This window comes from Apis laboriosa, unplaced genomic scaffold (genome assembly GCF_014066325.1).
Source record: "Apis laboriosa isolate Shangri-la unplaced genomic scaffold, ASM1406632v1 scaffold26_cov146, whole genome shotgun sequence".
In the NCBI taxonomy this organism is placed as follows: Eukaryota; Metazoa; Arthropoda; class Insecta; order Hymenoptera; family Apidae; genus Apis; species Apis laboriosa.
Window position 1 is genome coordinate 1481329 of NW_025222592.1, and position 24590 is coordinate 1505918.

The 24590-nt window shown below is 21.9% G+C and overlaps 1 protein-coding gene across 2 annotated transcripts in view; it reads right to left on the bottom strand.

The window, feature by feature from the left end:
* The window catches only part of LOC122713990 (PWWP domain-containing protein 2A-like), a 62659-nt gene that overhangs the window by 5908 nt on the left and 32161 nt on the right, over positions 1–24590 (bottom strand). For both annotated transcript variants that reach the window (XM_043934919.1, XM_043934918.1), the window contains exons 2-3: positions 6697–7015; positions 2780–3020 (exon numbers count right to left, since the gene is read on the bottom strand). In XM_043934919.1, coding sequence (XP_043790854.1) covers positions 2780–3020; positions 6697–7015 — 560 coding nt within the window. The remainder of the gene's footprint in view (positions 1–2779; positions 3021–6696; positions 7016–24590) is intronic.

Here is a 24590-nt window from a genome sequence, read left to right on the forward strand (position 1 = left end):
TATGATGAATCTTCAATATTTTTTTAATGTTTACTGTCATAAATCATAAATCATTTATTATATTTTTAGATAACAATATTAGATAGATATAATATTAGATAGATAGATACATTAGATAGATAAATACAATAATAGAATAGATAAGTATATTTTAGATAGACATAATAATTAAAAAAAATATTTGCAAATAAATTTATCTATATTAATATTTATATATTAATTAATTATATTTAAGTATATTATATTATAATTCTATAATATTCTCATTTTCATATTCTCAAATTTTACAAAAAAAATTTATGTTATAGAAATAAAATGTAAAATTGATTTTGAAAAGATTTTTTTGAAAAATAGGAATGTGGACAAATATTTAATTACTTTTTATATAATTATCTGCTAAAATAAATAAATATTGAAAATTATAGAATTTTTAAATATATTAATTTTTTAAAAAAGTAATTACAAATAAAAATAATTTTAAAAACCATTCGATATCTTTATATTAAATCATTCATAATTCTGATTTAAATTTTATAACATATATCATTGTTTAATAACATGTCAAGGAAGTATATTATAATTTATTGTAATTTATTGTAATTCTCAAAATATTTAAAAAATGCAAACTATTATATTATCAATTACTAATTCATGAAAATAATGAATTTAAGAAACAATATATGGTTTATCATACGTCTACTATATTCTAATATATCATTATTTAATATGTGAAGGAAGTAGCATATTATAATTTATTCCTTAAAATATCAATGCAAATGATTACATTATTAACTACATTAATATCAATTAATTCGTGAAATTAATGACTTTGAAAAGAAAAAGATTGTTTATTGATTATATTTATAATATTATATCTTAATATATCATTATTTAATAATATATGAAGAAAATAGTGTCCTCAGAACATCAATACAAACTAAAACATCAATTAATTCATAAAAGTGATGAATTTTGGAAAGAAAAAAATTATTTAGTGATCATCTATCATATTTATAACATCCTGATATATTATTTTTTTTTTATATCTTTTAATATCTAAGATTGGAACTAAAAATAATATAAGAAAATAATAGTCCATGCATCAGTAGAGAATAATTTTTGAATATATTTACATAAAAATTATATAAAGATAAAAAATATAAAAAAGTTGTAAATAATTAATTTTTTTCTTATATTTTATCAATTATGTATATGAATTACTAAATGAATTACGTATCAAATGAATTGTGTTACGTGATCACTTTAAATAATTCATAAATAACATATGAAGGTATATTATAATTTATTCTAACCCTTAGATTATCAATGCAAACTACTACATCATTAATTATAGTAACAATTAATTTATGAGAAAAAAAAATTATTTATTGATCATGAAATATAGCAAATTTTTTGATTAAATAGCGCAAAAAAAAAAAAAATATCATTTAAATATTAATCCTTATAAATTCTTTTTCTTATATAGACTATTTTCCTAAATTGATTTTATTTTATCATTCATTTATCGATTTAATATATTATTCAATATATTTATTAACAAATATACAAATATTACAAATATACTGAATCATATAACGTGACTGCTTCAAATAAATTTAACTCGTAAATTATTTGTTACGTGAAAAAATATTTCATAAAAGTTGTATAGTATAAAAGGGGAAACAATTTGATGTTATTCATTTCTTGCAAATAGATATACATATACATATTGATTATTTTTTAAAGAAATAATCATGTATTTTTTAATATACTAATCATGATTATTATTCCCTATAATAATAATGATTATTATTTCCTATAAAAAATTATTTAAAATTATTTATAAATTAAATAAATATAAATAAATTTAAAAAATTGTTTGATTTAGAATATTTTAATTTGAATTTTGTAAAATATGCAAGATAAAAAAAATTAAATATATTATCATTTTTCATCTTAGATAATTTTTTAAAATAATAATTTTTTCCTATAAATAATAAAAAGTATCATTTTTATCATAATTTTTTTGAATAATCTGATTAATCTTTACAAGATATATGATTTAAAAATTAAAAAACAAATGTAACTTTCATATGTCCTCTATTTGCAAAAAAATGAATAATATCACATTATCTCTTCGTTCACACTTTACAATTTTTTTATATTAAACATTTTTTCAAGAAATAATTTATGAATTATTTAAAGTGATTATATAAGATTATTCATCTGATACGTAATTCACGTAATACGTAATTCATATAGATAATTGCTAAAAGATAAGAAAAAAAATTAATTTTAAAATTAATAAAAAATTAATCATTTACAGCTTTTTATTTTATATTTTTTTATCTTTATTTAATTTTTATGCAAATATATTCAAAAAGAAAATATATATTTTTTGAACTGATCTATAAATTGTTATTTTCCTATGTTGTTTTTTCAATCTATTGGTCTCAGAAGATATAAAAAAAATTCGCAAATGATTTATTTATTTCTTAATCTTATTTCAAACAAACAATGGACAAGATGCAAAAGAGCATATAACTTTATTGCATCAAAACCATCATCTTTCTTTCATCAAGAAATTCGATAATCGTTTGAAAAATAGAACAGAGTTATTAAAAGTATAGAATAAATTTTAAATTTTCAAAGAATAAAATTTATATAGTTTCTTTTTAAATGATTGATTTTATTCTAAAAAAAAAAAAAAAAAAAAATATCGAATTATCTCCTAGACCTGATATAGTATTTTGTTCGAATGTAATGAATAAGAACTGACCGTTTGCTTGTATGGCGTTGTTGATCTCGTTCGGTTGCAGTCTCGAAATTTTAGGGATGAGAGATGGTCCAAGCTTCGACGAATCGGGACTGAGAGCTGTGGATGACGAGGATTTGGCCGTTTGGTGAGATGACACCGTAATGTTCTCGGTCTGACACTCGGAGAACAGTACTCTCGAAGCTTTTTGCGGCTGCTGACCGCAACGTCGATCGCTTCTTCGAGTGGATCCATGGCCCGTGACCTAATCGAATCGAAACATCATTCGTTTTTATCGATGCGTGAAAAATCGACTGAGAACCGGTCCATTTGTAATTCCACATCTGGTTTCGAATTGAAAAATTTTATTCTATCTAAAATATAGATCTTAAAAAAAAGTTATACTTTGAAAATGAAAAAAAAATATTATTTAATGTACAAAACGTTAATATTGCAATATTTACATCTGTCATTTGTTGCATTTTATATGAAATTGTATGTATGAAATAATTTGTTTACAATATCAATATTTATTTTATCAATATCAATATTTTTTTTATCATAAATTATTACATAAAAAGATTACATTAAAAGATTCTTTGGATATATTATTTCTATTAAATTTCTTTTAATTAATTAATTCCTTAAAACTTATTTAGATGATTCATAAATTATACATTTGTGACGATTGATAATAAAATTTTATCTTTATTATGCTTCCTGTTAGAGATAGTGAATTTCATCTTTAACTTCTAACAGTTCACGATAAAGCAAAATGTAATTCAAATTCCTAATATTTTAATATGTAAATATGCAAATTACGTAAATTAAACTTGAATAAATATTACATACAGATATGTTGCAATCTTAATAAATACCAAGAAAACTTAATCTGTTGCAATCTTAATAAATACCAAGAAAACTTAATCTGTTGCAATCTATCAACATGTGATTGCAAAAAATCATTTAATTATAAATAAACAATAATTACAAATAAAATATGATAATTAAAGAAGAAAGTAAAAGAGAATGTAAGTTAAAAAAGAAAAGAAATCTAAGAAAATTATAAAAAATATTTTTAAAAATATTACAAAGAAAAATATTCCAATTGTAAAAAATCTTCAAAAAAGAAAGTCTCATCGATATAACTGTCTTTTAAAACAAATATTATTCAATATAAATTTATCATAATTCAACATTTTGAAATATTATCGTAATAATTTTCTTTCAAAATATTTTCAAAAAATCCCAAAGAGTTTGAAAAATATTTCTAAAAAAAAATCGCAAAGAATTCAAAAAAGAATTTTTAAAAAATATCTTCCATCTATTTTAAAGAATACTATTCGATATATTATATCGATATATTATATATTATATATTATTTCGAGTTAAATTTATCACGACAAAACAAAATTTTCGTTAAAATTTCAAACATAAGTCACGGCATTAAGAATATATATTCATCCGACACCGAGTCAAGAAACAGTATCTTCTACTACACAATCTGCAAACACGTATAAGACAAGATGAAAACGTCGGTATTAAATGTACCATTAGAACACTTTGTGTTAAAGTAGGAAGAACTTGCGAGACAACTTGCTCATGCAAGAATCAAACTGGTATTCGCACAATGTAAGTGGGCCTCTCAAGACAACGCGTTAAGCTACTTTTCCTCTAGTTCAAAATCGTATGACTTTCTTCCATAGTCTGGCGTGTTCTCATTCGACCAAGTTTCCTCCAACCCAATTTGCTCGTCCCTACTCGAAGTTTCGCCACTTTGAGACCTGAAACTTTCCACGACCACGTGTCATATTTGACGGTTTTTAACCATCGAAGCATCATAACAATAAACTTCATTATAAAGTATGATTGAAGTTGTGCAAGTTCGATTTACGTGCTTTTCAATCATCAATTTATACAGGATGGTACACAAATTATTAAAACGAATTTAACGATTGCGTAAATAATGATTTTAATGAAAATTAAATAATATTTATTATATTTAATATTTTTAAAAGTTGTATTATAAGAGTTGGAAATATTCAGATTCGATTTCTTTAAAATCATGATTTTTATATTATGTCATTATTGCAATAAATAAATAATATGAAAATCAATTTTTAAACTGAAAATATGTTTATAAATATTTGATAATTTTTCATAAAAAAAGTATTAACATTGTTCATAAATAAAGATATCATTAAGTTAAAAGATATTTAAGAAGATATTTAGAAGATTATATTTTTATGTTATTTATTTAAATTTTGCAAAACTTATTGTATGAAAGACAAGCAAAATATGAAGATAATGTATCATTTCGTGTTTCTTATTTTTCTTATAAGTTTTGGAAAATTCAAGTTTAAAATTTTTTTAAATATTATAATTTTTAATTAATAAATTATTTTTTTAAAAAGAATTATATGTAAGCAACTAACATAATAAAAAAAAATTTTATTTAAAAAAAACGTATAATCTTTGAATATTCTCTATGCATTCAATTATAAAAAAAATTAAAACTATTTACATCAAATATATATTAATATATTATATATTTATTAATATATTCATAGATCTTTGCAGAGTTAATTCAAAAGTTTGTATATAAAAATGTCGATGTAGACTTATTTATTATAATTATAAAATGAAGAGAGACAGATAGAATGAGACATTCTATTTTTGTTGCAATATCACTCTGTTTCTTGCTTTATCTAACATAAATATTAATTACTTATAATTTGATAAATAGAATTTTTGTTGTAACATTTTTTTTTTGATTAACTTTTTTTGATTTCTAGAATCGATATTTTAAAGATGTATTAAAAATATATTATCATTTTGTATTAATGATTTATAATTGATTTGTATTGATGATACACAAATATTTTATGTCTATTTTTAGTTTTCTGAAAAAAATAAATTTAATGATTTAATATTCTATAGAAATTCAGAAATATATAAATATATAAATGAATAAAAATGAAATAAAATTTTAATAAATTTATGTAAATATATGTGTAGTATGTTTGATTTATTATTTTTTAATATTATTTATTATTATTGAAAATTGAAATTAATAATTTATTAATTTATAATGTAAATATTTAAAATAAATATAAATGTAATTTTTATAGTGTATAAAAAAATATTAAAATTTTATAATGTATAAAAAAATAATCAAGAACAATTTTTTAAATATAAAAATTCAAATTCCAAATAAATGGACATATAATATCTTTGCAATATCTAAGCCATTAATATGTTTTGTTATTTTTATTAGTTATTATTATAGTAAATTATCGTTACTGTTATTATTACTTTTATTATGAAAATATATTATATAAATTATATAATATAAATTTAAATAGAGAAATATAAATAAAAATATAAATAAAAAAAATTTAAAAAATTAATATTATACGTATATTTTTATATGAAAGTCGAAAGAAAATACTAATTAACAGATAATCCTAACTAATTAACAATTAATCAATTATTAAATCATTTATTGTGTTCTAAATAAATAAAAGTTAAATATCGATACTGATTTCTAATAATATAAAATAATATAATAATATAAAATAATAATAATATAAAATCATGTAATAAGAAGTTTTTATCTTTAAAAAAAAATAATTTCGTAATATCAATTTTGAATTTACTATATACTAAATATATAACTATATACTATATACTATACCATATACTATATAATAAATACATATATTTATTATATACATTTACATATATGCTAAATATTTACATAATTATACAAAAAGAATTAAGAATATTGAGAAAATAAATCATCACATGCAAAACATCCAATACTCTTCACGTATTAACAAACAAGAGAACATGTTGTAGAAATAAAATGTTATACACTCCACTCCACATACACTCCACAATCTTTTCTTATCAGCCTCACAATAAGAAGGAAATATTACCTGCTGCTGCTGAGGCTGCTGTTGTTCCTGCTGAATCTCGTCGTGTTTCCGTTTTCTGCTGACATCCACATTCTCACTGTTCTCGTTGCAGATCGATCTACACTTGCTGCAAAGCACCTGGCGCGGCCTCAACCTGACCGTTGGCCGCGCATTCTTGTACCTGGCCGGTGGATTGATGTTCCTACGAAGATCGACTTTCGCAGCGGTCAACGTGCTCTTCCTCTCTTGGAAATAGCTGAATCGGGCCGCGATTGTCGCCAATTTGTCCCCATCAGGATCCGGTACTGGTTCAGGGGGTTGTACGCCGCACGGTAGGCCTCTGTAAATTACCAAACGATTATTAATTAATATTTGGCCGATCATTGAAAGTTAATTGGCTTGGATTGATGTTATTTGCAAATCGAAATGATCGAATATTAAATAAAATAATTTGATTTTCGAAAAATTAATACTCGAAGAAGTATACGTAGGAAAGGAAATATAAAGAGATAAAAGTATCTTACGGAATTTTTAAAAATTTATTTTAAAACTATACTAGCAATATTGAACGATCTCGTTTAATTATTAATTAATTAATATTAAGGAATTTAAATAAACAGGGATTATTTTGTCTTGATATTTTTGAAAAGCTAGTTTTTTTTACTTATATACAGTTAAAAGGTCAATTTTAAAGGCTAAAACAAATACAAAAGTTGGAATACAAAAATATCGGTTGAGATTTATTTATTAAATTCACGTTAGATGAAGCGAGATAGGAATAAAGTGTTGATATAATAGAGACAAAATAATTTCCGTCATACTTTATTCAACGCAAACTTTAATTACTTATAAAATAACTTAAAAATAATCCTTAACTTTTTTATATACTAATTTTTGCATTTGTTTTGACGAATTTAGAATCTAGAATCGCCAGAAGTGTGCCAAGAATATATTAACATCCTATATAGTAAGATATTCAAACAAGATATTGTTCAAATTTTCTATTAATTTCATAATTTCAATTTAAAATATTTGAAGATTTTTAAAGAAATTTTTCTCAAACTTTTTCAGACTTTTATTTGTTAAAAATAAATAAATAAATAAATATCAGTCATAAATGATCGTCGTTTAAAATTTCATATAATTGTAAAAACATGTAATAAAAGTTAATTCAAAATTAAAAAGAAATTGCAGAAAAAACTTTTTAATTATGGGAGTCTCATTTATCTCAGTTAAAATTTTAAGAATTAAGTATTAATTATATATTCTATTATCTACTAAAATTTATTAAAATTTCTTAAAATTAAGAAATTAAACTGTATTTATTATAATTAAAATACTACTTTATAGATGATAATTATTAAAAAATAATGTAATAAATGAAAATATGATAAATAAATAAATAAATATCAGTGATAGGAAATATGCTAAGAATATATGGAATATATGGAATATATGTATATTATGTGAAAACAAAAATATAATTATAATTACATTATAATTACATAATAAAAGAATGTAGAGAGTATAAAGCAGAAGGTACGAACAGAGAGTACATAACATGTCTGGAAAAATGTTAAAACTAATTAGTAAAAGAATAAAGAAAAAGAAAGATGAACAAAAGAACGAAAAAAAATATAAAGATAATTAATTTACAATAAATTATTATGTTATATAATAATATACATTTTTAATTTTTTATTAACTCATAAAAGCATCGTATTTATTTTATGAATGGAACGTTATATATGTTTATAATGAACGTCTGAATTATTTCCAGTGATGTTTTAAACAACTTCCATTTGAAATTTGTATGCACAGTAATAGTAATATAATTGCGGTAAATACAGTTGGTATTCATATCAGTTTTTGGTACTATTAAAGGATTATGCGACAATTTGAAGTTTTTTTTCTAAATACATATATAATTTAGATAAAAATCAATTCAACAAATAATTAATTTTTTTATAAAAATAATAATAAATCAGAAATTAGATAACAGAAAAATGTTTACAATAATAGAAAATTTAATTTTTATAGAATAGAAATTGGATATTCAATAAAAACATTTTTCTATTATTTATATAATAATAAAGAATATTTTATACCACAATATTTCATTTAAAAAGAAAAGCAGTCAAATTGTTTAATAATATTTCCCATATTTTATATTTAAATATAATCAATTTTTTCTGTAATAAAAATTCTCAACTTCAATGAATTCCAACTTTATTATTTGTATAATAAGAAAGAATATTTTATCTCGATATTTAATTTAAAAAGTATATTATAGAGAGTAAAAAATATATATAATATATTTGAAATGTTTAATAATATTAATATTTATTTTATATCAATTTTATATCAGCCGTATAATAAGTAGTTAATATTTAATTATAGAAAATCGATATCGATTGCATTATTATATTGGAAGGAACGATATTCCTTCTATTTCATCAAAGTTCTATTTCTTTTTCGTAGGATTTTATTTTATTTCGTGAGTAGGATTCAGTGTATGGGTGGAAGAAGAGGAATCGATTGGGCGAGTCGGTGGACTGGGAATTCGAACGCCACGTTGCTGGATATCTGGGTCATTGACAGACTGTTTCCTTTTAAGCTTAACAGTTTAACGTATCGAGCTATTTATGCTAGATTGATAAACATGGTATAGATTGATAATCTTATATTTTTAAGAATAGAATTATATTTTTAAGAAGAATAACAAAAGAGATTATGGAATATAGATTAATAGAAAAAATAAAGAAATAAAAAGAAAAAAATGGGAGAAAATTGGAAGGAGAAATTGAAAAATTAAAGAAAAATTAGAGAAAATAAGAAAAAATAAGAGAAAATAAGAAAAGATTTTTTTACAATTTTCAAAACTATTTTCGAATAATGAACCGTGCAGTATATTCATATTTTATTTTTAGAAATAATTTTAATGAAAATTTTAGAATCTAAAATTATGAAAATATACCCAAGAAAAAATTGGAATGAAAAATTGGAAAATTAAAGAAAAAAATCAAAAGAAAATTGAAAAATAATAAAAAAGAAAAGATTTTAAAACTATGAAAGTTTTTATTTTATTATTTAGAAGATTTGATTTTTTTTTATTTTCTCATTCTAATAAGTTAATATTAGAATTAAAACAACATGTCAAAATGATGATTTTGAATTTCTTATGATTACTGAAAATATAATAAAGTACTGTTGAAAGATTCATATAGATTCGAATAGAGAATAGTTATTACATGTGCCAATTTATTTTCTTCGTAACATTCTAATTTTGTTCGTCAAGATGAAATATACTTAAATATATAGATATACACTTAAATTTTGGTACGTATTTATAATGTAAATACAAATGTATCATATATGAAATATATAGATTAATGATTTAACAATTTTCGAAAATAGTTATAGCTGAGTTGAAAATGAATTATAAAATGGACAAATATTTCAACGATATTCGAATAAATTTTAATAAAATAATTTTATTGAATTAAATTTTTTCAAATAAATTTTAATAAAATTAAATATTTAGTAAATTTAAATATATAAATTATTTACTTTTAGTCTATACTCAGTTTGTATAATAGATATTCTTTTTAGAAATAATTTGAATGGATTTTATTATTCCTGAAAATTTTAAATATTTTAAAAAATATATGAAAATTCTATTTCTAAGAATAAAATAATATATATTTATATAATCAAAGAAATAAACAAAAAACAATTAATTGTCTTTTTCATTGTATTTAGTAGAATATTGTTTTTCTAAATGAATATCCTATTTTAATAATTTTTTTTAAGATTTTTTTTTATTTTTAAGATAAATAATAAATAATAGTTTAATTTATACTTATATCAGAAAAGAGATCAAAAAATTAAACTAGATATCATGAATCTCTTCAAAAATCAAATAGTATCAAAAAATTTTTAAGTTTCAAGATTTGAAATTTTTTTGAGCAAATTAAAAAATTGCTAAATATTTATTGTTATTATAAACTTAAATAATAGAATTTTAAAAATCAAAATTTATAAAAATTTTATTTCTTGATAAATGAACGAATTTTTAGAAAAGAAAAAAAAACTCTATAAAAGAGAGAAAAACTTGAAAAATGAAACACGAATAAGAAAAATATTCGAATACTCGTGATATCATAAAGTTTCAAATTCGAATTTCACAAATCTAAAAATTTGGTTTTGATCTATCTCCGATAAAAATTTCCAGTTTTCATGTTTTTCAAAATGCTAAATTGAACATTTAATTAAGGAAATAAAGACAGAATAAGCTTCAATATCTTTATTTGCCAGACAATTCGATTAATTATTAACCCCTTCAGATTTGTCTAGAAATTCTTTTTCCTTAATCCTGATATTTGAATAGATTTACCATTTTGAATAGATTGATGAACGTTGAGTCGATGATTAATGAGGACGTGAAAAGGCGAAAACTTGATTATATCCAAGACAAGTCTTACGACATATTATGTACCAAGAGTAATTTGAAGAAGCATTACACCGAGAGATTAATTTTAACAACATGTTTCAACTTTTCCTTATAACGATTCGTTGAAATCGTGGTTTCTTATTTTCTCCTTGACGGAATGTGAGTCATTAAGATATTTGTCACTGAGTGATGAAACAAGAACGTATGAACAACTGTTTGAGAACTTGTTGAAGAACACTTTCATGCATAATATCAACATCTATTAAATTGCTTATTTGAGTCTATCTTGATATTCATTATGAAAGGGATAAATAAATAAATATATACATATATATTTTTTTTTCTTCCGTAAAACAGATGTTAAATTTTAATATATTATGTCTTGTTTATAAAAATATTATTAAAAAAATATTTTCTTATTATAAATAATTGAAAGATAGCCAATAAATGCATTTATTACTTTTTGTGAATGCAAATGCTATTATCATAATGATATCAAAATTACAGTTAAGTAAAATTAAATTAAGTTCTAATATATACAATATTCAATTACTAATAACATTTTCATAAAATAATATTTTTTTTATTTATATATATATAAATTATTTATGTATATATATATATATATATATATTAATTTATAATTTCATTTGGTATCCTCGACTTATTATGCATTATTTGTATTTGATAAATTTAACAATATTAATATTTTTTCAAATCATATATTTAATTATAATCTATTTATTTTTATTTATTTATAATTTCAAATAAGAATTTGTAGCTTTTATTATTAGCTAAAAGTATTTAAAAATTTTTTTAAAATGATATCAATTGTTGAAAATGAACTATGAACTATAATTATTTTTTATTTAATCGCTATAGATTATTAAATTATTCGATTTAATTTTCATAAACATTATTTTATAAATCAAAATACATTGTTTTACTTGGTCAATCCACCATTTAATTTTTTATCTTAACAATATAATAAAATTACCCCAATTACTTAAAAACATTAAATATTCATTCTATATTATTTATATTACTAATATTTCATATTACACTTATTCATTTCAATCAACATAAATTTCTCTCAAACAAATATTTAAAAAAAAAAAATAATAATAATAATAATAATAAAAATACTCGATAAAACGTAGCATATATAAGGAAATAAAACATGAATCATGATCATAAAGCATGAAAAGTAAAGCAGAATAAAATCGAGGCTAATATACAATCAAGCATATAATGGCGGCCAAACGATGGAACATCGAAAGGGGATGAGGGGTTGAAAGTGTTTTTGATATCACAATTACGCACACAGATACGAAATAAGTATACTTTGGTTGAAAAATCACAAAATCCATGACGTATTTTCATGAAAATTACGGTCAAATTACAGAGATGGAGGAGATCTGAAATGGCGGGAGGGAGGAAGAGAGAAAGAGCGATACGCGCGTTTAATGAAATGTAAGAGGGAAATGATATTGATCCGGGTAGATCGAATCGCGGTAAGATAATGAAGACCTTTCGTAATGAAAGTACTATTATCATAATAGCCTTCCGAGACTACATAGCTAGCGATGAAACACGTAAGCAGGTAACCGACACTCGGGATACAGGTGAAGTCATTGTGTGTCTCGATTGCGATTTCGTGACTATGTGTCTGTATAGGCAAGCTTCGTGAAGAGGAAAATAAATAGAAAAAAGTAAAAAAAAAAGAAGAAGGAGGAGGATTTTAAAATGGTTTGAATGGACCACTTATTATAAAGCTTCGTATGTAACTCCATTTCTGTAAAAAAATTGAGGAAATAAATGATTTAGAGTAAACTTTTTTTATTTATATATGATTTAAATTAAAAAATAAATAATATTCATTTTTTTTATGAATATTGGAGAAAATACATATACAAAATGTTAATACATTAGCGAAATATTTTTGAAGAAATGATCATTTTAGATATCGAAACGAACAGTAAAATTGGTATGCAAAAATGTTAAGGCTTGTTTGTTATAAGCAATTTAAATTTACTTTAGATGAAATAAAAGGCAGAATGAGATCATTTTATCTCTGTCACATTTCATTCTATCTTTGTTTGATTTCAACAAATAACTTAAGCAAACTTAAACTGCCTATAACTTAATAAATAAGCCACGAATTTTCTGAATACAAACTTTTGTATTTATTTTATGTTATATAGAGAAATTGAGTTTTGGAATTGATCTAGAAATATGGTTTATTATAAAATATTATGGTAAAATATAATGGTAAAATATAATGGTAAAAATATTAATTATTTGTTTTTTAATAAAATAATTATTTTTTCAAAAACATGTTAGATAATAGTAATATAAAAATAGTAAAATAAAATTAGATATCTTGCAATCATTCTTCTTATCTACGAAAAATAATTAATAATAAATATAGATAACATTAAATATCATTAAATATCATTATTTTCATTTTATAGTTAATTTAAAACTTTTACATATTTTATAAATCTGTATAAATTGTATTTCAATTTTAAATATAACAATTATATAACAATAACACGAGATTAATTTCTTAAATATACAAAAAGAAATCACTTTAATTAAAGTCTATTGCCATTGCTATTCAAAAATTAAATATTACTTGTTAATAATTGAAATCGTAAATAATCAATTTCCTAGAAACTGAATGATGTTTTCTTTTTCTTATTGTTATTCTATTTTCTCAATTTATTGTCTGGATTACGGTTTCGTGACTGGAACTGACCGAATGTTGGGAAAAATTAGTTGGAATGAGATAGAAAGAAATTTTTGTTCCCTTTGTTCGTCTTTCTGTTCAATTTCCTGTCAAAAGATTGCGGATGAAAATGATTTTTATCCAACTAGGATCAGAAAAATTGTATAAAGCTCTTCTATTTTTCCATTGTGTGTTTTTATAATTGAATTATCTTATTATTTTCAAGAACTCATTATTATAGATTAAAAATCTACACACGTTTTCCATAATCCTTGTGTGAAGAAGTTTTTATTCAAACAAGTTTTAATTCAAACATTTTAAATATGTAATTTTATTCGTTAAAAATTTTATCTTGTCTGCAATCTTGTCAACAATTCAATGATTAATATATGATATAACTTTTTATCGTGGAAATAAAAATCGTAGTCAATACAATAACAAGTATTATTATTATTTTGATTTATAATCTTGAATAGGATACAAGTGTAAAATAAATTTTTGAATTAGAATATTGTTAATATAAATTTTATACATGTAAAAAATATATTCATATTATAAAGAAAAATATAATTTTTATTAATTTATACAATTAAAAAAAAGAATATATTAAAAAATACGATTATTTACATAAAGAAATAATAATCTGAAATAAAACTTATAAAACTTTAAAGGCTTTAAGTAATTAAAATTAATTTTTCTGAATTAAAAAATAATTTTATATTTGCAACAACAAATTTGTAAAGAATCGATTTGTATGAATAAAAGAAAGCAAAGAATAAAAATATTTTAATAAATTTTTTTAAATTTAAATTATGTAGATATTGTTAGATACATAGAAATTTATTTATAAAAAACATTTTGGATGAATTAAAAAAGGCAGAGAAAACAGAGAAAAAATAAAATTATGATAAATTATCATAAGACATAATATATTACTTCCTTCTTTCACAATAACTGTCTTTTCATCTGCGACGTGTCTTTCTTCTATTTGCATATAACATTCATACATGTAAATTATGCATAAGCACGTGCATATTTACGTATTTTATTTTTGCCTTGTTCCACATCGTCTGACATACTTATTGTCGTAATTTAATTATAATATTTATTATAGATGAACAAATTAAACTTTAGAAATATAACTAAAGAAAAAAAATATCCAAAGATACTAATATCAAAGATACCAAAAATATTAATCTTTAATTAATTAATATCATTTATTAGTATATTTTTTTTGTAGAATATTAAAAACTTGATAAAAATTTATTTATTTTTTTAAATATAATACATTTTTTAAATCATTAATCATTATTAATTTACCATAAGTTTATCAAAAATGTGTAAATATTTCATTAAAAATCTAAGTTTTTAAAATGAAAAACAAAATATATTTTAGAAATTAATTTCAAGAAAGACCATCAATTCTATGAAATTCTAATAATCCAATAATCTTCCTGACATAAAAATCCTATATACATATAAACTCCACTATACTTCAATTATTTCCATTTCTTCAAAATTTCTATCAATTCATATTGCCCACATACTGATTCTAAAAAAATCTCATTCCATTAATCCTTTATACTTTTATACAATTTTATATAATATCTGGATTTGACATTCTATTTTAATTTCTTTTTCTTTCTTTTCTTTTTTTTTTTAATATGTAAAACAATGTAAATACAAACTCTTACAACTTATATCATTTTATTATTTTGAGTATAAAATCAAAATGTTAATTTCTATGTCTTAATATAATTAATTATAATTAAAAAATATATTTTGCAAATAAATATTGTTAAAATATTTTCTAAAGAAAAATCATATCATAATCCTTTTGAGTTTATTTTAAAGAACGAAATCTTTACTTTCACTTTGTGAAGTTAATTTTTCTCAACAGTACTTTTACAATAAGAAACGTGATAGGAAATGAAAATTTTTTTGTTTAAATTATTCAAAATTAACGGAGACAAGTTTATAAGTGCATAAAATCTTCTTGCGACATGAATCATAAATAATTGGAAAAGTAAATTTTAAGAGTTTATTTTGTGATTTTGTTTCGATATTTCATCGCCATTTTATAAACTTTTAATGAAAAATATATCAAAAATAAAATAATTCACACTATACTGACTAAAATTATAGATATGAATATGTTTAATGCTTATATTATTGTATTATATTTTACGAATACTTTCTGAAAATAAATTGTGTTGAGATAATATATCACAAATGTAACACAAATTTCAAAAGATTATACTTTCAAGAAATCATAAATATTTCATAAACATAAGAAAAATAAAATAAAATAAAAATCAAACTCCTCATCAACCATATTTCAATTCATAATTTCTTATATCTATTTCTTTAGTTGAAATAAATATAAATTTCAAAAAATTCAAACGAAAGGATTCTTCAAGAATTCTTCAAAATTTTTGAAGAATGACAACACAAACATTAATCAATTCCAAACAAAATGCAGAAATTTCAAAACTAACAAAAATATCCTCCAAAAATTTCTAAAAATTCTTCGCCACAAAATACAAAGAAAAAAAGAAGAAAAATTCAACTTTTTATTAACAATACTCCATCAATTCCTTTAAACAAAATAGACAAATCTCAAATGATAAATAAAAGAATCTTCTAAAAAATCCTACCAATCCTATCTCAACTGCAAAGAAAAAAAAGAAAAGAAAAAAAAAACTCGATTCCCGGCCGATAATATTTCAACAATTTCTCCACTCAAAGCCACTCGGCCGATCCTAAAAACCATCCATCCATCGAAATTCCCTTCCAGCGGTTGCAATTCCTAAGACAAGTTTTCCATGATGGCAATAGGCAAAAGAGGTAGGCAGCGCAGGAATGGCGGAGCAAAAACGAGGCAAGCTGACCGCGGCCAGTGGTTTCATAACGTCGAAAACCATCTGTGCGATGCAGACAGGTCCACCAGGCCTTGCCGAAAGATTATTGGGCAATGGTTCCCCGGACCATGTTCTGGCCGGCCATCAAACCTAGGTTTGGGCTGTTTCGTGCAACAACACAACGTTGGTATTGATTCGAGAGGGGTGGACAATGAGCGACAAGCCTAGACGGTGTATCCATTAATATTTTCCGGTTTTTCGATAACAGGAGACCATCGAAAATTCCGTGGACGGTAGCAAATGAGTGTTCCAGATAAAAGGCAGCCATCAGAGGATGACGATGAAAAGGGAAAGATGAAGGAGAGAGGTTTCCAGGTCGTGAGGAAAATGTATACTTTTTGCTTTCTTTTTTTCTTTTTTTTTTTTTTTTAGAGAGGAGGAGAACTTTTGAGAGGTGATATGAGTGTGGTTTTCATTTTGGGATTGGTGATGTATAATGTCTCTAGGATTATTTTTCGAAAGCATTGGTTTATTATTCTGTTTTTACATGTATGCGTGTATATATATTGTTGCAGGGAGGAATATTTGAGAGGCGGCTGTTTTAATTCTGGTGAAGTTTGAAGATGAAAAGATGTTGGAATTGAAAGTGTTTTTTAGTTGGATGATCTTTCTCTGTCCAATTGTATTCTATCTGGTTTTTAAAGAGTGAATTTATTTATTAATGATCGTGGAATTTTAAAGGAAAGGAAAGAGATTAATATATTTCATTTTCTAATTTTAAATTTGTATATTTGCGTAAATTAATAATAATTGGATTATATAAATATTAAGGGATATATATTTGATATATAAAATATTATATTTTAAACATTTTCTATAGATAAATTTATTAATTACATATATGTATATATGTATAATCAAAAATATAAATAAATTTATAATTTTTAATATTGTTATTCTATTTGATAAATTATTCCTATTTAATATAATATAATTATTTTTATCACTGCTACATAAAAACCATGATAATTAATAAGTTAATTCTTTATAAAATATAAAATTATTTTTAATTCTACGTATTTAAGTTCCATATTTAATTAATTTTTCTTAGAATGAGAGGATAATTATGGCATTTTTTTAGTAATAACATAATTTTGATCATTTGAAACTTAATACTTCCTTTCGAAGATTTTATTTATTAAAAAAAAGATATAAATACAATATTTTCATTCATCTTTTCAAAATAATGAAAAAATTCAATATCTCTTTACTTTGATCCACATAATGATCAATATTTATCCAGAAATTAGAAATATATATCATTGTTGAAACTAAAAATATCATTAAATAGCCTATTTTCGAAAATTTCGAATTTAATTTATTTTTAAAAAAAATTCATCATCTCTTGTATCATCCCTATTATTTCACTATTCCATATAATTACTCTAAATAGTAATAAATAAAACATTTAGAAAAGTCTTGAAATATGAAGAAAAAGCTCATACTCCATCATCTCTATTATTTTGAAAATCATCATTTCTAGCTCTATTTTGAGAATTTCTCGCATCTTTTCACGATAAACTCTTTCGTAGGATTTTTTTCAATGAGACGAGAGTCTCACACGGGCTTCGCCATTCGTTTATTGTTTATACATACGTGTGGCGTCTTATGACGTCCCCGTTTCCCAGAGTCTCTACGTTTCACGACTCTGTGAGTAATTAAGGTAGCTGCAATTAGAGACGTACCAACCGAAATGAGTAATGAGTTTCAGCCGGCGGATGACACAGGTACATCTCAAGCAAAAGGATCTTCTACGACAATGGCAGTGACGTTAATACAGTAAAATTTTCTTTAACTGTGTATCTTTTAAGTTAAATTTTTTTTAGTATTTTATTAATGAAAAGAATTCAAAGAATTAATAATTGAGAATATTTTCTTTTCTAGATCGTGTCTTCCTTTTTCAAGTAATGCTGTAGATATTAATAAAAAAAAATTCAATTTATATTTATGTAATTTGAATTGGTTAAATGAAATTTTTTTAATCGTGTCTTCATCTTTTAAATAATATAAAATGCATCAATAAATAAAATTCAATGTTAATTCAACAGATAAGTTCAGTAAATAAAGCAAAATTTATATTATTTTGTCAATTGTATATCATATGTATATCAAAATAATTAGTACTATTTTATTAATTGGGAATTTGGAACTTTTGGGATTTTTTTTTTTATTTTAACGAATGATAAGAACTTGGATCCTAAAATCTAAAGTACATTTGTAAATCGAGGTGTATGATTGCAAAAGAAATTTCCAATTAAAAATAAATACTTGTCTTAAAAAAATATTTTTAATAAATTTTTAATTCTTTTTATATGTTATTAATAAAAGATTAATTATTTGACGAGAAATTGATCTACATATCATAGGCTCATGGAGTATTATATAATATAATAAATAAATTCAAATTGAAAAATTGAGATATATGATTAAAACAAATAAAAAAAAAAGTTTTTAAAATTATTCATTCAATTTATTATTATTATCATTGCTTAATAATTGCACATAACGTTTTAACACCTATAAAATTTCAATGGAGTTTCAATGGAGTTCTTAAAATAAAATTAATATAATATATATTGATAATTAAAACGCATATATAAAAAATGAAAACATTTTGCAACTAATGCAAATGAAGAATAATCATTTTCAAAATTAAAATTTACAAAAAATGAATTGAAAAATTAAATGGTACAAACACTTTTAAATTATTTCATATAAGTTTACCGTGTATCAAAATAATATTTTGAAAATATTGAATTAATATTGCAGTATTTTAATATAATATTATATAATATTATATAATATTAATGAATACTGAATAATATCTTGATAGAGATAAATTAATTTTATAAATATAATTTACAGCTATACAACCTTTAAATACCGAAAATTTTTTTTACAGAAGCAATAAAAATTAATTTAACAAAGGAAAAAATGTTAATTCAAGTGCATGTGAAGAATGTTATTTTTTTATCGCTTAATCATATTATTTACAATTATCATTATTATTATCAGAATTAGATATTATTATTACAAATTTTTTCATAAATTCTATAAAATTAATTAGTCTATCTAGATCCCGATTCCTTTTCCGCATAAAAAATAAAATAAAAATTTTTGACGAGTCTACCAAAGACAAAAAATAAAAAATAATAAACTACTTTTCGTATTATTTTTTCCTTTTTCACAAATCATAAAATAAATTCAATATAAGAATTCCAATTTCAAACGTACACTAATTTATCCTATCCTAAAATATCCTAATCCCATGAACTCTTTTATGAAATTGTAAATTGTACAAGCAGCCAAAAAATAAATCACATTTCCACCGAATAAAACGGATAAATAAAACGGTGGAAAGACCCGAGAGGTTTGGCCAGAGCAAGGGAAAATCTACATTCGTTGTTCGATCCGATCGTGAAATCTCGCGTGATGAACGAGCTTTCCGCGTAACTCGAAAAAACTTCAGAAACTTGTGCATTCAGGCTGCAACGTGTTCCACCGGTGAATAATGCGAACGGATCTCGCGGTAATGTGATTTATATTGCACAGTGAAATATAGATGATCCATCTGTGAAGGAAATTAGAACGGATCAGGATGGAACTACCGCGAGATCTCTCGTGATTTTGATCGTTATCTGTGCTCTGATAGATTATGTGTTCTTGATCGCTGATTATTTTGTTAAGACTAGATTAGTTCTAGATAATAATAGTAATTATATTTAAAATTATAAATAAAATTCTATGGATATGAATAATAATAGTAATATTATTTGAAATAATAAATAAAATATAAGTTCTGCATAGTAATAATATATTTTTGGTTTTATTAAGTATTGCTATTAATTTTGGATGAAAAAATATATTTTGAATTTAAAAATTTTTTAAAATCTTTTTGTCTCTAATAAAAAATAAAAAAGTAATACTATTTTTTGACAATATATAAAATAGTAATATCATAAACTTTAAAAAAACTTATTTTTGATAAAAAAAGTAAAAATACCTTGTTTTTTTCTAAAAATTTTTGAATAAAAATTGAATTTTATTTATTTTTTTTTTTTTTGACAATATTATAATATTTCATATCGCTTCATAATATTGTAATTGATGAAAACGAGTTCAATAATTTGATATATTAAGACCTTAAAATGACCTTGGATTTGGAAATACGTATAAAAAAATAATTTTATTTTTTTATATAAAATTGCAAAAAATCATAGCTTAAATATCATAAAAATATTACAAAATTTTATTATTCCCATTTAGTATTCCCATTTTAAACTTTATTTTTATAATCACTTTTTATATTTTTTAAAATTTTTATTCTGTTTCCTGCACATATGTAATATCATATTTCAAATACAAAATTTTATAAAAATATCTTATCGAGAAACTTGACAAGAAATTTTCTGGTGCATGTAAATAGAATCTGATATCAATGCATCGATACACACGAGGAATAATAATTTCATTTGACAGTCGTATAGTGATAGTACGATAGATTTTTATTTATAGAATATTGATATATGAAATGGCTTGATAGCTTTGTATGTTATTACAACTGTTTGGTAATATATAAAAAAATGTTATATTTTTTTTTTTAGAAGAATATTAATACGCAACTGATATTCAGACGATGATGTAATATATTAATCGATTACGAGTGTACGAGTTACGTAATATGCATGTATTTGATAAGTTGAATTTTAATGGATGTAAAATTCGTTGATATATCACGAAGAAAGATGTTCATTTATTAAAACCGATTTAAAATAAATTCAAGTCGCTTAATATTTTAACAAAGTAAATACAAAATACTTCAATTTTTAATAAAGTTTTTCAATGTATATTTTATATAAAGTAAAATTATAATTTCTTATCATCAAATAGGATAATTAAAAATTTTCAATATTTTCCATTTTTTTAGGAGAAATTGAAAAGGATAAATAAATTCTCATACCAATATTTATTGATTAGTAAAATGTTATAACAAACATATTAATAATATTTCATTCTTGTGACTTGTTTATAGCATGCAATAAAAGTCCTCGTCATAACAGTTTTATTTATTTTCACTTTAATTTAATGGTTATAAAAATAAAAAAACAAGTAAAAGTTAAAAAATTCAAAGACATTCATAGGTATTAAAAAATTAATTGCTATCTATATGATCGTAAAAATTTAAATAGACAAAGATACTTAAGACATGACATTCTAATGAGAAAATTAAAATCTTTGTATATAATATTTTATTTTTATTTTTTTTTTATTTTTTATTTCTTTTTATTTTTTATATTTTTGAAATACACAATATATTCCATATTAATGTAAATATTTAAAAATAAATATATTAACATATATATCATACACGATTATGTAAAAAATAAAAATATCATGTAATCATGATTTTATCTCGATAGAAGTCAAAATTAATTCTTTGAAAAACATTTGATTTTTAATTATTGTAAAAAAAAAATTCGACAAAATATTGGTATTATAATTATATTGATTATCAACTCATTTTATCCTTTATCATTGTAACAATGCGAATTTTGTTATGATTATTTTTTAAAATTTCAAACTTATATTCATACAATATTTTCTCCTTATTTATATTCATAGAATATATTATTAAAATTTAATAATATATTATTAAAGAAAATCTAACCTATAATCATATTTTCGAAATATATTTCTTTTATCAAAATCAATTCTATATTGTATAATTTCTTTTATCAAGATTAATTCTATATTGTATAAATAACAAAAATTGCAAAAGTTTAAAAAATTTAAAACTATTAAAAGTTATTATTAATAATTATTATATTATAAATTAGAAAATTCTGCGAAGATCATTTTATACTCTGATCTCAATGAAAAATATTTTGTAGTTTCATGATAATTTTGATGTGAATTGATACGAAAAAAGGATTTTTTATTTTTTATTTTTTATTTTTCCTTATAGTAATGAATCATAATGAGTTAACCGGTTTTAACGACATCTGGTGACATGCGTCCATACTTTTACTCATAAATTTGTTGCTCCAAGACTTTACGACTGATTATATAAAACCATTAGCTGATTTGCAACGATGTAGCATGATAAATGTAGAAATCGGACAGTTGAGAAATATCTTAATAGAACACGAGATAAAATGTTATAATTAATTTTATTACTGAACTGCAACGATTCCATATAAATATCTAACAGGAGTAAAAAGAACATCCATTGATTTTCTATAAATGAAGAAGTCTTAAAAAGTCCCTATTTAGACATTTTAATTCTTTTGTAATATTTTATAGATATAAAAGATTTTTTAGATATATATATATATATATATATATTTATTTTATAGATATAGATAGATATAAAGAGGCAGATAAAATTCGACAAAGAAGAAGATTGAACTACATAAAAAATTTAAAAAGATCTAAAATTCAGTTTCTTTTAATATTGAATTCTATTTTCCGTGAATCCGGATTAAAAAGAAAACTACTCTGGATTGAAAAAAAAATTGAATCGGATTAAAGATTGATGAAGACCTAAAAACGAACTTTAATTTTTATTAATATTTCATGACGAGTCTGAAATTAAATCGTTTCGACAGAAATAGAAATTACAAGTAGAATTACGAAAAATTAATATTTCAAGGGGACTTGAAAGCTGCACACAACGTGAATTGATTTATGTTTAATTTTTTCCAATATTTCATATAATAAGAAATTTAATGAAGATAGATATAAATTTTAAAGGAAGTCAACAAACTAAATTGAATTAAGAATTCATGAAGAAAAAGGAATCTAAATTGATTTAAATTCAATATTTTTCTAATTTATTATATTTATTAATTTTTTCATAATAAATATAATAAATATAAAACCTAAAAATTTAATCAAAATTAATTAATTTTAACGTGAAAAAGAAGCTTAAAGAATATGAAACATAAATAAAAATTTACAAGAATATAAAAGCTAAGTTGAGTCAATATAAGTTTCTTTCAATATTTCATTCTAAATTTAATCAAGATGGATAAATAAATAGATTGAATCAAGATTTCAACTGAAAGAAAGTTAAATTGAATTTTTGTTAAAAATTGAAGGAATAAACTTAATTTAAGATTTTTCTAAATATTTCATATAAAATTCTTTAAATAAAAGTATGTTGATAGAAATAGAAGAAAAAAGAAAACGAAAAAAGAAAAGAAGATAGAAAAAGAATTCAAAATAAATTGAATGAAAAATTCTTAAACTTAGATCAATTCCAATTTAAAATTTTTTCTATATTTTTATTTTTATAGCAGTAAATTTTAAAAAACTTTCAGATATACTAAATTATATTAAAAATTCACGAATAAAAGTTAAACACAAATATAAACGATTTTAAATAATCTCCAAATATTCCATGTTAAATCTTATATTTCACATTAAATCAAAATTAATTAAATAAAATAAAAAATTCATAATAAGGAAGCCAACTTAAAGCCAACATAATCTCAAAATAAACAAAAAAAATCAATTAAATCTAACGAATTCAAATTCTTTCATTTCTTTCAAGATTTCCTATCAAATTTTAGACCTAACCAAGAGAGAAGAATTACGAGAAGAAAAGACAGACAAAAAAAAAAAAAGGAAGTTTGAAGTAGTTCGAACGAAAATAGTTCGTTGAACCGACCACATTGCACAGGGTTGCTCTAACAGATTTCAGTTTAACGATCCATAGCGACGCTTACGTGGCCATCTACTTTGTACCCTGTCTGGAATACCTCTCTGCTCTGCTCACTGTTCTGCCTGGCAATTGGTGTCGTTCTCA